The 15,226-nt window shown below is 40.5% G+C and overlaps 1 protein-coding gene across 1 annotated transcript in view; it reads right to left on the reverse strand.

Moving 5' to 3' along the window:
* Positions 1-15,226, reverse strand: part of ANKRD33B (ankyrin repeat domain 33B) — a 48,129-nt gene that overhangs the window by 6,859 nt on the left and 26,044 nt on the right. The window contains exons 2-3 of the mRNA XM_074573573.1: positions 8,444-8,573; positions 2,726-2,866 (exon numbers count right to left, since the gene is read on the reverse strand). Coding sequence (XP_074429674.1) covers positions 2,726-2,866; positions 8,444-8,573 — 271 coding nt within the window. The remainder of the gene's footprint in view (positions 1-2,725; positions 2,867-8,443; positions 8,574-15,226) is intronic.

Consider the following 15,226-nt stretch of genomic DNA (forward strand, 5'->3'; position numbering starts at 1 on the left):
GCAGCCTGTGACAAACTGCCGGTGAGGTACTGGGTTCCCCCCCCTTCCTCCTCCCGTCACTCGCTGTGCACTCACGAATAGCAAATTCACATGTTCCAAAGACTCGCTTCGAAAGAGCAAACATTACGGCCAAGTGTCTCAGAGCGCCTTAATCTTGTAGTGATTGACCTTGGCCACCCTCCAGGAACTCAAATTTCGGGAAGAGCGGGCGCTTTGACAATCCAGCTCCAACCATCTGTCACACGTTGCTGTTACCTCTTCCCCATCTGACTGTTAAATCCATGCTTAGGCAGCTAGGAAGGTGAGTTATTTTCCTTTAGTGACCTCCTGTGTTGCCATAAGTAGGTGCCCGTCAATAGAGGTTTTACCCAAGCCACTAAACAGATATTAGGTTTAAAAGCCTCCCGGCATAACTCTTTTTCTAAAGACACACACCTGCTTTGTAGCTGTTCCAAAAGTCAGAGACTGTGGAAGTAGACCCACAGCTGATTATGGGTGCTTCCCCCCTGTATTTCCATGCATTTTTATATTTTAACACAGAGAGAATTTTGCTGTTTTATTTGTGAAATTGATTTTTTTCACCAAATCTTTTAATAACAATTTATTTCACCTTCTTCAGCAAGCTAGCACTTTATGATCAGCAGCCACCCATTATCCCTTAAGCCCCAAACTACTTCTAAATCCATTCTGAATGAGCAGCTCCCTCCCTACGTTTCACCAGACCATACAGTGCTAAAAAAATAACCAGATATTAAAATGGGTGCAGGCAATGTACCACTCTTCCTTTGTGGACCCTATTTTGAGCTGAAAATGTGAAAACCTGCAAAATACTCACCAAAACGTGTATATAAGCTGCAGTTTAGAAACTCAGAGTATATTAACGTGGCACCCCTTTCGCCAATGGGTGATCTTTGGTATCCTCACTCTCTCTGACGCACAAACAGGCCGATACAACCATCTGTAGGTAAACTTGATATGGAGGCTAACAAGGCCATTTCCTATCTGGCAAAAGGTTTGTTCTTCCCAATTTTCTGTTTTCTTATGAAACATGAAAGCAAGAAGGTGGCTGTTTAGATGCCAGAGGCAGCAGCCACATACTGAACTTTGATACCGATGCTTTTTGTACAAGAAGTATAATAACAAGGAATGGATGGAAAGGTTGTTAAATAGTTTCTAGTGAACAAAACAGAAAGAACAAGCTTCTATCAGATCTCCAGTGATAATAACAGAAAGCCATGACACTGTAAGGTCAATTTGGCAAGTCATAAGGTCTTGGGATTGAAGTTTCATTTTAAGTGATAATTTGTAATGGGCACTGGAAAAATCTGAACTAGCATTTGCACGAAGTACATGTTAGTCCAGAAAGTGCATCTGTGTCTATCAGCACTCTAGCTCGGACAGTCATTTTTTAATTTCGTCTCATAAAAATGTAACTCCAAAATGCATTATCTGATTCCAAAACCTTGATTCCGGTACAAGAGGCTACAGAACCTCACAGAAAATAACAGTTACCACATCATCCAAACATTTCGTGTGTCATATCAACATCTAGAAACTGGATATTGTGAAAATGGATGAATATAATATCACTATGCTTGATAAATGCCTGCGACTTAAAATATTCCAATTATGAGGGGTTAAACTTCTGTGCCAGAAAAATGGCTGAAAGGAACTACTTGTTCAAGATGTCTCACAATAAAATGGACCTGTAGGATTCTCAGTCTAGACAGTAACAATATTCACATGCAATCTATTACCATTTCTGTAATGTTTGATTTGTGTCAAGTATCTGCAACTGTAATATAATAATATATACTAATATGGGCTAATTAATTATTAGTAATGTATATGCCAATTACTTAATATAATAAAAAAATTACAACATTGTGCCTAAAAGAGTATGCTGGGACTGCTCTCAGGGGGGACTCTTCCCAATGTCCTTCTGACTTTCCTCTCCAGGACCCCTTCACCTGGCAATGCATAGGGCTCGAAATTCAACTACACTCAAGGGCCAACAGCAAGAAACATATTTCCTGTTCTTAGATGTGTAGAGAGGCAGGTGGGCAGAGGTGGACCTGCTCCCTCCCTGTGCCATGACTCCCTCCTTGCAGCAGGGACAGACCTGCTGGTGCCCTGGTGCCCATAAACCGGGAGACCCGACTCAGACCCGTAGAGGGGTTAGAAAGGGAGGGTTTTTTCCTGTGTTGCCAAACTTCCCATCGATGTCCCTTGTGGGATATGAACCCAACACCCAACTCTCCTAACAGGAGCCAGAGCCCCCAAAGCTCTCCACTCCCTGCCCCAGCAGGAGGGAGAGGTCCACCCGTGGGGCTCCATGGTCCGTCACACCCACAGAGCTGGCAGCAAGAGACCTGCGTGTCTTTCCCAGCTGTGTCATGAACTTCATTAACACCTTGTCTACAAAACTTGATGATCACACTCCCTGAATTCCCCTCGAGACAGTGAATCTCACCCTGAGAGCTCTTGGGGAGATCCTGGCTGAGTTTCCACAGGAAAACTGAGCGCTCCTGCACCTGCAGCCTGTGGCTTCACCGCCTTGTCCATGACTTTTTTAAAAGCTGCACCCATTTCCAGGGAAGGCTACACCGCACCTCTCAGAGTAAACACCCCAAGAGCCAATTAATTTTTTTCTTGGTGTTTGCGTGTGACTGTCTGGCATATACAGGTAGGTGATGAGGAAGAAGCAGCAAAGCACTTTGCCTACCTGCCAACATCAAGGCTTTCACGCATTCAGTTCGGCCCTGCATCGCAGATTTCATCAGTGCTGTGAATCCGAACACATTCCTCTTCTCAATATCAAGCCCGGGAAAATAGTTCAACAAATAGTTTGTAATGGTTATGTGCCCTTTAAAGAAATGAAAAAGCAGAGAAAATATGTCACAGAGCTAAGGCGCTGTCTCAAGGTTAAACCAAAAGTGACTCCTGAAGGACTGCTAGCTGGAAAAATGCAGATTAGCCTTAGGGTTAAGTGCCACTGACTTGTGACCAGAGTGTTGGGCTAGGAGCCTGGAAACATGGGTCCCCACCTTCTCTCAAGTTGCTCTCCTCTCTGGAAAGTCAATTTAAAGTAAGGGAATAATTGAAAACCGGAGATGGTCACTCTGAGGCTGCAAGGGGCCTAAGTTTCTTGGCCCAGTGAGTGGCACTGCAAAGGGAATTCCCACAGCTTACGGAAGGAAGACCCATCACCTGGGAGAAATGGCTGCAACAGTTCAGTTTTGTCACTCCCCTGGTAAAGTTGAGCCTTGCTGTCATGGTGCTTCATTAAAAAGGGATTACATGTGGTAGCTCCAGCCATAATACTGATACGAGACAAAGAAATATTTTGCGTAGAATCCCACATTTTTATTTTTCCGCCTGACAGTGTAAAGCCACTTGTCTGCTCTCCAGCAACAGAAAAATGGGGCTGATGTTCTGATTTTTTAGTAAAATAAATGACGTGAGTTATGTTTCTAAAAGCAACGGTTGTTGCCATTCATGTGCCTGGTACGCCAGGATAACTGGTGTCAGCAAGGGCATACTGAGTAGCTGAAGACATCTCTTGCTAAATGGTTGGAAGACCAATTAAAACATCAAGTCTTTATAATTGGACTATCAGAACAAGACGAGTATCTCGTTGCATTATGACTCACTCAAAACAGTTTTCCCTTCACTTGTCATTCATTTTATGATGCTTTGACGCCTTATAAAATAATGCAGTCTGTCAGGCAGCTGCAACAATCACAATTTAAGTACTCGGAGCTGCAAAAATATTCTCTCATCTCACTCCGCAGTCCAGCTGAATGTTCTGTGATGCATGTCATTCAAATTCCTCTAGAAATGCTACCGAAGCAGATTATAATTCATACATGACGACTTTAAAAGTCTGTAGTGTCACATCTGGTGCAGATTTTACCAGCAGTCGCTTTGTACCAGCACAGTCCTGCAATCACTTTGGAAAGCAAGTTAGGAAAATCTTTACCCTTCAATTTAAGCTGTTTTCTAGGTGCTACTCTTTATCTCCTAGAATTTGCTGGACTCTGCTACGTTGCAGCATAACTGGAAACTCCTGAAACCCGAGCAGACGTAGAGAGAGCGCAGATCAGCTCAGCCACGCCGGAGTGAGAGGAAACCAAATAAGGAGCTCCCCATACCTTGTTGCAGTCTGATGTAAAGGGAATATAAAGATAAGGGCAAACCACACACAACAAGCTGAACAAAGCGAAAGTGAACTGGGTTCAGGGCAGGATCAAGTGACCCGGTCCTGCTTACTCAGTACAGCCTAGCTTCAGCTTCACTGACTTTATGGCATAGGATCAAATCCCAGCAGGGTATCGCTTACTGACAGGAGAATCTTGGTGCCCAAATTGTTTTGCAGGACACGCTCTGTTTCACTGAGGTACAGTGTACAGTCTTCATGAAGGTTTTGGAACAGCTGAAATACTTGCTTTTTGACCACAGAAACCAGAGACAGGAACTGAAACAAGGAGAAATAGTAAGATGGAAGATTTTTCAGCGGTTATTACACTACTAAAGATGTTCTTCCCTTTGCCAAAAAGTATAGCTGCAGTAAGAGATGTTTTGCAAATCTGGGGTGATTCTGGGAGTCAATCCTGAAAGACCTTGCTCAGCCAAAACTCTTCAGGGGACTACAGATGGCCTCAAATGAGACAGAAAAAATGCCAGCAATAAAATAACAAAGAAAATGAAGAGGTTTGTGATTCTCAGAAGTTTTGTGTCTCAGGGATTCCGGAAAACCACCTCAGTTTTAATCTGCAGGAACTTCTGTCCTCTGAGGTTTGCTTCCAATTTCGAGTTCAAACAGATACCAAATTCAAAGCAAAACACAGAGCTGCCACGTTTTTGTTCAAACCCTGTCACAGGCTTTTGATTTAAGGCCATAAAGTTTGCTTCAGTTCTCCTGCGCCTGGGCGAACTGGAAGTGTGTATCTAAATCGTGAGTCTTATGTAATTTAAAGTCTGCTATGAAAGCTGTACGCGGCTCTAAAATAAATTAGCCCGGCCTCAGCCAGTGTGGTGATGCTGAATTCGTATCAGGCTCTTGCTGTTTGTAAGCCAGGTCTATCTTCTAGCAGAACTGGCATGCTAAGGGTACGCTTCTGCAACCTGTGAGCCGTATTTAGAGATCAGTCCAGATGTCTGTCGCAGCTTAATTCAATTAATTGCTGACACAGAGGAAATGCATATAACAATGACAATATTACCTAGTAGTCTACGTAATACAGGCATAGTAATACAGGATAAGCAGCATAGTAAGGAAGATGCTCTGTCATATAACATCACGATTTCAAATTGTACCTGGATAAAGCCTGTATTTGGCCTATAGGTGGTGAATGCTTTCTGATGGATGGGTGGAACCAAAGACACCCAGAACCTTTTATCCTCTGGGTGCTTTAGCTGTCTGTGTTCTCATGTCTCCCTCAATAAGCAGAAACCGGGATCGCGTCCGATTTTGTGTTCCCAGCTCTATAACCTTGCCCCAAACTGGACCCTGCATCTATACTTTGTGAGCAAATATGACTCTCCCTAAATGTATGCCAACTCCCATACACTGCTACTCACGTAGTTATGCCCTCCGCAGCAGCAGCCCTGAGGAAAAAAAATAACGTAAATTTCCTCCCTTCCCCCCTTTTTTTTACACCGCTCTCCTTCCTTCTTTTCTTTCTATTTGTTATTTCAATCCCATTTGCATCAGTCTCCTGTCTTTTCTGCATTGTCCTTGTACTGACGTTTAATGATTTTTCTTCTGCTTTAACAGCATCATCACCCACTTGTGGGCACCACCTGCTGCTGGCTGCAACAAATTTAGTGTTGGAAGGCAAGCTCTCTTTGAGAAGGGATCCCACATCTGTAAGAAACATTGAGAGAGCAAGTGAACGGACCAATTTTCAAACCTGGAATTTACTTTCTAAGCGTGGCACTTTGTGGCTATTTTTCCATATTGATAAGCTTGTTAAGTACTGCTTTTCACTGGTCCCTCCAGCCTATCTTACTTAGGGTCAGCCCATGCAAAAAACTTCAGGTTTAGATACTTTCTTTGAAGGACGAGAATCTTACATTATTAAAAGCAATATGAGGAACTGAGTTCACTTATCTTCTGAAACTCTAGCTGGTCTTTAAGATAATTCTATTCAATTCAAGCTGATGCTCACATTCGAGCGTCACGTCTGGGCAGTCATGAAACGGCATAAGCAAGTGTGGATTTTTAAACTCTAGCAAAAGTATAGAGGCCTCCCTGTCAGCTGCCTTAGTATCTGTACCTCGTGTTACAGATGCAGCCTCTGAAACACAAGGAACGATCCCTCAGGACTACGACCTCTTTTCCATCCAGCTCCTCTTCAGGGTCTGGCCACAGGTGATGGCCCACCTGGTCAGCGGGTTATAACAAAATCGACAGCGCTTTCTGAAACCATCTGATATCACCTTACAGTTACCTGAAATAATGTGGATTTGCTATTAGACTTTCCACAGGAAACCCCATATTTTTGGTATACATAACAGCAATATCTCAGAATAATTTATTTTGCAATAATATTATTATTTTCATGACCTAAAATTAAAAACAAACAAACAAATAAATCCTCCACTAAAGAAAAGCTCACCTAAGCTTTGCTTTCGGTTCTTTATAATACGCTGCTCAGTGTCCCTACTTAACATTCAGCAATAATTAAGCAGCATCTATTGCACTGTAGGTCCTCTGGTTGCAACGTTAACCTCACAGTAATCTCTATTAACACTGCAGCAGTATCTTGTGATAATGAATTAAATAACTGGTGTCAACACTGGAGCTCAGGATTATCGTAGGCAGGGGAAAACATCCAAGTTGTTGGGAGTTTGTGTAAGCTTCTGCTGACTACAGTCATTTCCAGTTGCTTTGGGGATCAATAACAAGTACTGGCAGAGAGTGTCATGTCAATGTCAGCTCTCTGGATTAATTCTGAGCTCATTATCATGAGTTATAGAGGTCAGGAAGGAGTCAGTGTTAAACCTTTTATAGTCCAAATTTATATTAGCGCAGATAAATAAATGTGGCTTAGGGTTTTGGAGACTTCACTTTCTTTGGAAAGCTACTATACTCACGACTTTGCTATGAACGGGACTACTGTGGTCGCAATTCTTTCTTTCCAGTATTCAAGACCTATCTTGCAGCGAATTCTTTAGCACTGTTGACTTTTTGGTACAACACAAAGCAAAGTTCGGTACTACCTGGAAATGTCTAGTGGCAATATTACTAAATTAACATGAAAACCAAACTGCTCCAAGCTTTAGACATGACTTATAATGTCCATTGACATTGCCTGACGGAAATTTGTTTCCTCCAGACAGCCAGAGTCTGGAAGGAAATGCCATGTCCCATGAACTCCCACGAACATCCCATATTCTTCATCAGTGAGAAGATATGATAAAGACCAAGTACGCACTTCCTTGTAAAGTGATTGCCTTTGAGGAGCACGCTTGAGTGATGCAAAGGAAACCACAGTTGCAGAGCCAGGCAGCCCTTGGAACAGCTTTTGGACTACAAAGTGATGGCCTCCTTGGTCAAATTTTTCCTGATTTACATGCTTTAGCACTTTGTTAACACTTGTAAGAGAAAAATACAACTTCCCTTACAGGTTAAAGCCCAGTGTTTTGGTTTTAACAGAAATAATCGACGCATGGCTTTTTAACTGTAGACTTGAAACTAGTATTTCTTTTGGGACCATCTCTTACATTTATGTGATGTGTTATACTTATTCACTGAATATTACCATGCTGGGTGGGATAAACGAAAACCTGGGGATAAACTCTGCTCTCACTCCAGTCTGCATCGGGATTAACGTGGTCGATGTCAATATAATCAGCCTGTTACAAAAGCAGCATTGGCAAACACTGAATCCTGCTGAGAGTATATAAATAGGGTTTTTTTGCTTTCAACTATGGAGTGGTTGAAGAATGTCTTAGCAGCTAAGATATTTCTTAATGATGATACATTTTCCTATATTCAGCAGTTACTACGGACCCACTGAGGCAGGTGCAACAGGCATGAGAAAAGAGATGCTATCAGCACTAACGAAGCACATTACATGACCACAATGATGAGTGGTTGCTTGCCAGAGCAAACATAGGAAAATAAGCTTAAAGGAACAAAGCAGTATAGTACTGCACACTTGGGGCAACATTTTTTTTTATTTTTAAGTTAAAAGAGTTAATGGCATCTACTGGAAATGTATAGCTTTTTCTGTCTTAATCCATTGGATATATATTACTGTAGATTAATTAGTTCAAAGAAAATAATGACAAATTGACTTGGGAGTGGGCTTGGCCAGGATTATTTTATGCAGACTGATTTCTTTTAGGGCCTTGAAAAAATCCTGAAAATAATAGCCACAGCACAGGCTCCTCCTACGACCAGGTATGTAAGAGGTGGAACAAAGAGCCTTACCTGCCTGTGCAGCTGTAATTAGAGCCGTGTTCCCTTCGTTGTCCTGCCAGTTCACGTCGAGGTGAGGGCATTGTGCTAAGGCTATTACAATATCCACATAACCTTGGTAACAGGCAACGATAAGACCATTCTGTAAGAAAAATATAAAGAGAGAGTTAGGCTTACCAGACTCAGAAAAGTTCACTGGGGAAGGATATTGGTCTGCTTTTTCATTTATTTTTTTTTTCAGACTGAAGAACTGAAAAGGTATCAGCATAACTAGTGATTAGCTCCAGGCACAATGTTCAGATCCAAAACACTGCTTTTTATCCCTGCCCTTTGGCAAGTAACATTTGCTATTCCTCAGAAATACCTAAGAGAGTAGGTATTATATTATGCTACTTGGAAAGTAACTGTTTATAAATGGCTTATGCTTATATGGCTATATACTCTATATCCAAATGAGAATAAATCAGATTTTATTATATAATAAAATGAACGAGGCAAGTAAGATGAACTGGACCTGCTCTGAATATTAATTCTCTGAAAAACAACTCCTTGTTCTCTGAAGAGGAAGAGGTAGGCAGGAGTTGTGTTCATGCTGCCTGTTGCTATCTTTAAATACTTCAGGTTTCCTGTTAGATCTAGCCCTTTTTTTTATAATCATAAATAAAATAAAATTGCTTTTAGAGTTCCTGTTTAATGTGCTTTATGACAGCTGGAAGCTGTAAAACTTCCAGGAGGTAAACCTTATAACTCAGCTTGCTACCCAGGTAGCATTTCACTCCACAGCAGCAAACTGACAGCTTCCCTAAAATACAGCGAAATACACTTGTCAGTAATTAAATGGAACTACAGTACTTAATCCTGGCTGCTCACTTGACCACTAGGATTGAAACCATTATCTCCGCTCTTCTGGATTACTCGGGCAGCCCGGTGTTCATCTGCATGGGGCTGAGGGGTGTAGAGAAGGGCAGCTGCAGATAAACCAGTGCTTCTCCCTGCCCTCCCTCTTCACTGCCAACACATGACTCAGTTTTCCTGCGCTCAGCGTCAGTATCTGACTATAGAAAAGATTAGGGCAGAGATACAAGTCTTGGCCTCTCTGGTAACCCTACCTGCCTAAAACGCACTCATACAGGCATGCTGCGAGTTCATAACCACAAAAGACTAGAAAGAAGGAGAATCCAGTTATGAAAACTGAATGGCCCGCCCTGACTCCTCCATCATTTTTCTAAGCATCTCTTGCCTAAACATTCTCTTTATTTCTTTTCCCCACCCACGCTACTGAGACAGAGACATACACCAAATGACAACTGCAGCTTCTGATTTATTCTCATTATAAGTAGTTAGTTAATATTTCACTGTCCTGTTTCATTGTTATTCTGGATAGTCCATTTGGCTTATGTAGCAAACAGCTTCATTGAGGTACAGAGGCAATGCCAACTCTTTGGGATGCTCACAGGCTATGCAGGGTATTTCTCAATTATATATTTTGATAAAATTATTACTCTAATTTCTTTTGTTCTCAATTTACTCTTGTTCTCAGTATGAAGCCACACCTACCACTGCTTTATAAAGAGCAACTCCATTTCCTTGTGAAAAACCTGTAATGCTTCAAACCGTTCTATTGAATTTGTACAGGGAATTCTGCTTAATGTCGTATGTGTATATATATATTTATGTCCTGAAATAATATCCACTAAAACGTATGCACTCTCCTGGTGGGATTGTTCAGATTAATCCAAGTTTTACTACAATGTAAGCATTCTTGGCATTTAAAAAATTGTGTTAGTGTCCACTTGGTAAGAACTTGCGCACTATTTTAGTTCTCTAAGAATTTCTGGATATAGGTCTTTACAACTCCAAAAACTCTGCAGATTTAAAACATCACCCAGCCATTCAGTAAAATGTCAGTTACTAATGACAGCAGAAAACTAAGTATACGATAGTTTGGAGACCTAAAATTCTTGACAATAAGAAGGGGGATCCTAGTGTTGAAAAAATTGGCATTTCTGAAGAGAGTGGTATTTTCAAAAAGCCATAAGAGTAACTTAAAGTAGTTGTCATCTCTAATGGAAAAAACTGTTTCATTCAGTATCTGAAGGATACTTTCACAGGTCATTTTTGTGTTCTAAAAATATTTACCGGATGCTTAAAAAAATAAGTTAATTTTTTGCTCTCTTTAAAAGAAAAATAAACTGTAAAACAGTAAAACAAACAATAACAAATAGTAAACATTAGCTCTTTTTTGCGAGAGGCTTTTGCATTACAGTATTTAGGCACCTTTGTCCTACTTTTATTGGGTACCTCCATCAGACAGGATCTAACGCATTTAACACAGACTGGCATTCTGATTTCAGCGGACATGAGACACAAATGATCTCAAAATCAATCAACCTCATTCACCGTTCTGAGTTTACAAACCAGGATTACTTGGGTATCAACATTTTCTGAAGTTTATTTTGCAAAGATGCTATCAAAGACTGCTTAAGGATAAGGAAAGGCAACGGGGAGTAGGAGCTTTCTGAGGGATTACGTGATGCAGTAGCGTGGAAAATCATTTTTGAAGGACGATTGCACGAATCTGGAGTGGGTCAGATAAGAGTGTGAGAACCTGGTGTTTGACGGAGCGTGCCCAGCACTCCCTGATTGAGAAGCAAAACGAGCAATCGGACGAGGACATAAAAGCAAGTCGCTTCTCCACCATATGGTTCCCAGCACCATCCAGGGCTGTAAAGCTGATGGAAGCGCTCTCTGGTTGCCCTCACCGCTTACGTGTTTCACAGGGAGGTGAGTGAGACAGACCGCTTGCTGAGGCACTGCTTGCCTTTGCAGAGCTCTTCCAAATGCACCAGATATTGAAATGAGGTGCAGGAGGTTACAGCTTTAGAATGAAAATTGCAATGAACCCCTGGATTCAACGGTTATTTCCCAAATCCTGGTTCAATGATACTATGATAATTTGCAGTTTCGGGTTGCTTTTTTTGTTTTGGTGTTTTGGGGGTTTTTTTCCCCCCTTTTTTTCCTTTTTGCGTCCATTTCTGGCCCTGTCTGTATTCTGCTTGCTGAAAGTTAGTACAAGCAGATCAGCCAGGACGTGCAATCCATCAGTCGCAACATGAGTTATTAGTCTGGAATCTTTAACTTCATATACCAATAAATACTATTATCCACAGCCATTATATATTACAAACTCTTTCAACAATCTCTTTTAATAAGTAGAACTGATACAACATTGCTTTCAGCAAACTGCCTTTTGAAGCAATTGGTAAAGCGGCAGCCTGTATCATGGCAGTCTGCAGGAAAATACAGCTGTGCACTTAATTTTTTTTTGAAAGATAAAAATAAAGCAGTATAAATGAATTTTATCTAGAAAATTCTGAACCTGAGTAATCTGGTTATCCACAGAAAAGAGATGACGTTTCATCTCATCAGTGTTCTACCAAGGCATCAATTATTCTGCTCCTCATATGAAGGATCATGGTGCAATTATGAAGTGGTCAGTGTATGTGGGAAAAAAAATATATCTTTAAAAAATTGAATCTGACTATTATTTTGTCAGTAGGATCAATTCTCAGACATATTCACTACCTTTGAAAGCTTTAGGAGAAGGAAGATTGATAACTCTTAAACCCTTGTCTTCACCCTAAGACTTCAACCTTTCTCCTTCAACAGCATCCTTTTCCCTCTTTTCCCTTTCAAATGTCCTCAACCACCACTTATTTTAAATCATAATAAAACCTAAAACTATTCCCACTAATATATAACAATAATAAATTATCAGAAGGAGCAACTGTACATATGTCACAGCATGCAAGCGCAGTGTCCCTGCTTTTCAAGGGCTGTTGTGTTAGCTAAGACTTGCTCTCTCCCAGCCAGTGGTCAGGGCCGCTGCCCATAATTCTCTCAGACCGATGAAACAGAACAGGCAAAAAAAAAGGTCTGCTTTGGTCCTCTGTGCAGAAGCGACCTTAAACGTGAAACAACATTGATGCCTTTGAACTATAGGAAAAGGGATTCCTTCATTACAGGCGACCGGGGCTGCTGGCTTCTCTGAGGTTTGCAACAGATCCTATTTCATTTTTCAAATACCGCGTACAGACTCTGCGTGACTAACAATAGAGCATGAGTCATCCATCACATCAACTACATTAACATTTACTGTTGATTTTTCCACATAAGGGGGGGTTGAAATTCAGCTCAGTAACAGTTTTTTTCCAAGCAGAAGCCATAATACTGCCAGGTGTTGAGGGCTCTGTCTTTCCTCTGTGGAATATTTGGCAATTCACAGAGCTTGCCCACAGTTTTCTACAGTACATGACATACCTTATTTTTATGTAACTAGCACAGTTTTGAAAGATCCCACTTCGTTTTGAAACCACAGAGCAAAATGAACAATACTTTCTTTGGAATATATGACAAAACTGTCAGTCTGGAATAAATTACTTATTTTCCATATATTCTAAATAAAGTCTAATGAATTTTCTTAATTTCATCCCAGAGTACATAAATGGACATTTCAGGTGTGGGACTACCTGAAGTTAATCAGATGTTACAACACCTTGCGAATTGTAAGAGTTTCATAGGACCCTTCTGTCATCAGACTAAAAGTATTCTATTAAAATTTCCTACGGAATCATAAACTTGAAATTCGCATGTTTGAAATAGAATAAAATAGTCTTGTGAAACTTTTGATTCCTTTTAAACTGATATTTCTTCATGTGCCTTTCATTTTGTGTAAGACTGGAATAGTGCTGCCACTATAAAAATAAACTGCTTTGCTCAGCTGTGTTGGCTAATGACATAACAACGAGTCTGATTAAGTGAGGTCATGGGTATCTCAGGAGACAATTTTATAAATCAGATGTTATGACAAAATTACAGACGTAAGGCTATTTGTACACTAGATTATTACAGATAATAGAGATCACAAGAAATATTAGAGGATCAATAATGAACTCAAGCTGAACAGCAGAGCAAATCACATCCAGCATGCAATTATTTTAGCTTTTAAAAAAATCTCTTCAGGCAACTTATTTTCCACCAAGATGCTGAGAATGATAGCAGCTTATTATAGCTTTTCGCCTATTATCCCAGACAAAACTGAGTCTGGCAAAAGACTAAACTGACATTACCCGTTGCTTTTCATAAGCATCATGATAAACAACTGTCCAGTTTGCTTTGCATGCATCTGTAAGTATTAATGACGATTCTGCAAGGTTGGTTTAACAGCAATGATTAAAACTGCATGGAACTGAATTAAATGAGATAATGATTCATTGTAATCCATAATCATATGCCGGGACAACGATGAAAATTATATCTAAGTTAAAAGCATATTACACAAAAAATATTATGAGTAATAGAAATAGAAGAACAATAAAACATAAAGGAATACGAAGCTGTGTTTAAACTTTTCCTTGTTGATTTATTGAAATGATAATTCATATACTTAATATATTCTGTTACATATAACTCACTGTTATAACGGAACTGTACATAACTGTCACCCACTATAACATAATTCACATACAAAGCAAAACAAAAATTAAAAAATCAGGTCATGTATTTCAAAATAAATCTACCAAAATTATTTGAGGGAAATTCTGATCTCCACTAAAAACTCTGTAACTCTGTGAAACCTGTGTTAGTAGAGATTCTAAACATACACTGTATTAAAAAAGAGCAAAATTTAGTGCTGAGCATCACTGTCTGCTATATTCTAATTTGTGTATAGTGCACAAAACCTTCCAGTCTGCATAAAGCAATCTGAGAAACTTTCATAAATGGCTCGAGCTTATATTATAATTGGTTTAGCTGATTGGATCAACGGTGACTGAGATGAGGTAATTATTCAGGTCATCAGCCCCATGAGAAGTGGTGTTTATGTGCTATGGAAATCCATCAAGCACATAAGCTTTAATATTATCTGCACAAAATAATTTAGGCTGACCTTTTCGAGAAAGGGCCGCAACAGCTTAGTCACATACAAATTTATATCAGGAAAGTGCCAAAAAAAGAGCTGGGAATTTAAATGAATTTTTTCTGACTGTTGCTTGGACAAAACTTCACGTGCCTGGAGGGGGGCAAGGGGGGAAGATGTTGATTTTGCTGGGGAAAGTGATGAGACAAGTGCAAAAGAGTATTCAAGGAGGGATGGAGCAGCGGCGCGCAAAACTCTCCCCCTCCTCTGCAGGGGAACACAGTAGCCTGAAGCACAATCTTGTATCCCAAAAAAAAGCTTAAATGACAGTGTCCCTTCCAACGCCTAAATACTGAAGGCACAAAACTGCCACCTTCGCTTCACGGCGTTATGAACACTCACAGATTCACTCCCCAGCGTGAACTGCACTCCTCTAGCTAAAAACACGGGCCTGTCTGTGGACATGTGGATGATAACCCACCATTTTTCCCTCCATTTTGTGGGATATGTATGACTTCACTTATTTTGTAAATGCCTCTTGTGTCAGACAGGCCACATGTCTTTAAGTAAAGGTATAGCTTAGTATATGTATCATCTCTGCAGAAGTCTTTACTTAATCTATTCTAATCCAAATCTCCGTGATCACCTCTAAAAATAGTCCCAGGAAAGTTCAGTTTACTGTGCCTGCAAAAGCTGGCATTACACAACAAAGAAAACCAGTGCCACTTGTGTAATAAATTAGACAACAAAAAAAGGCAATAAAATCAGCGTGGCTTTCCTTATTTACTAACACGTACGTTGTCTGAATCATTTTCGGCGTCACTAGTGATATAAGCAGCTGGCAGAAACCTCGGGAAGCTGCTGCCAGGGGCCATAAG

The sequence above is a fragment of the Larus michahellis genome, chromosome 2 (genome assembly GCF_964199755.1).
Source record: "Larus michahellis chromosome 2, bLarMic1.1, whole genome shotgun sequence".
NCBI lineage: Eukaryota > Metazoa > Chordata > Aves > Charadriiformes > Laridae > Larus > Larus michahellis.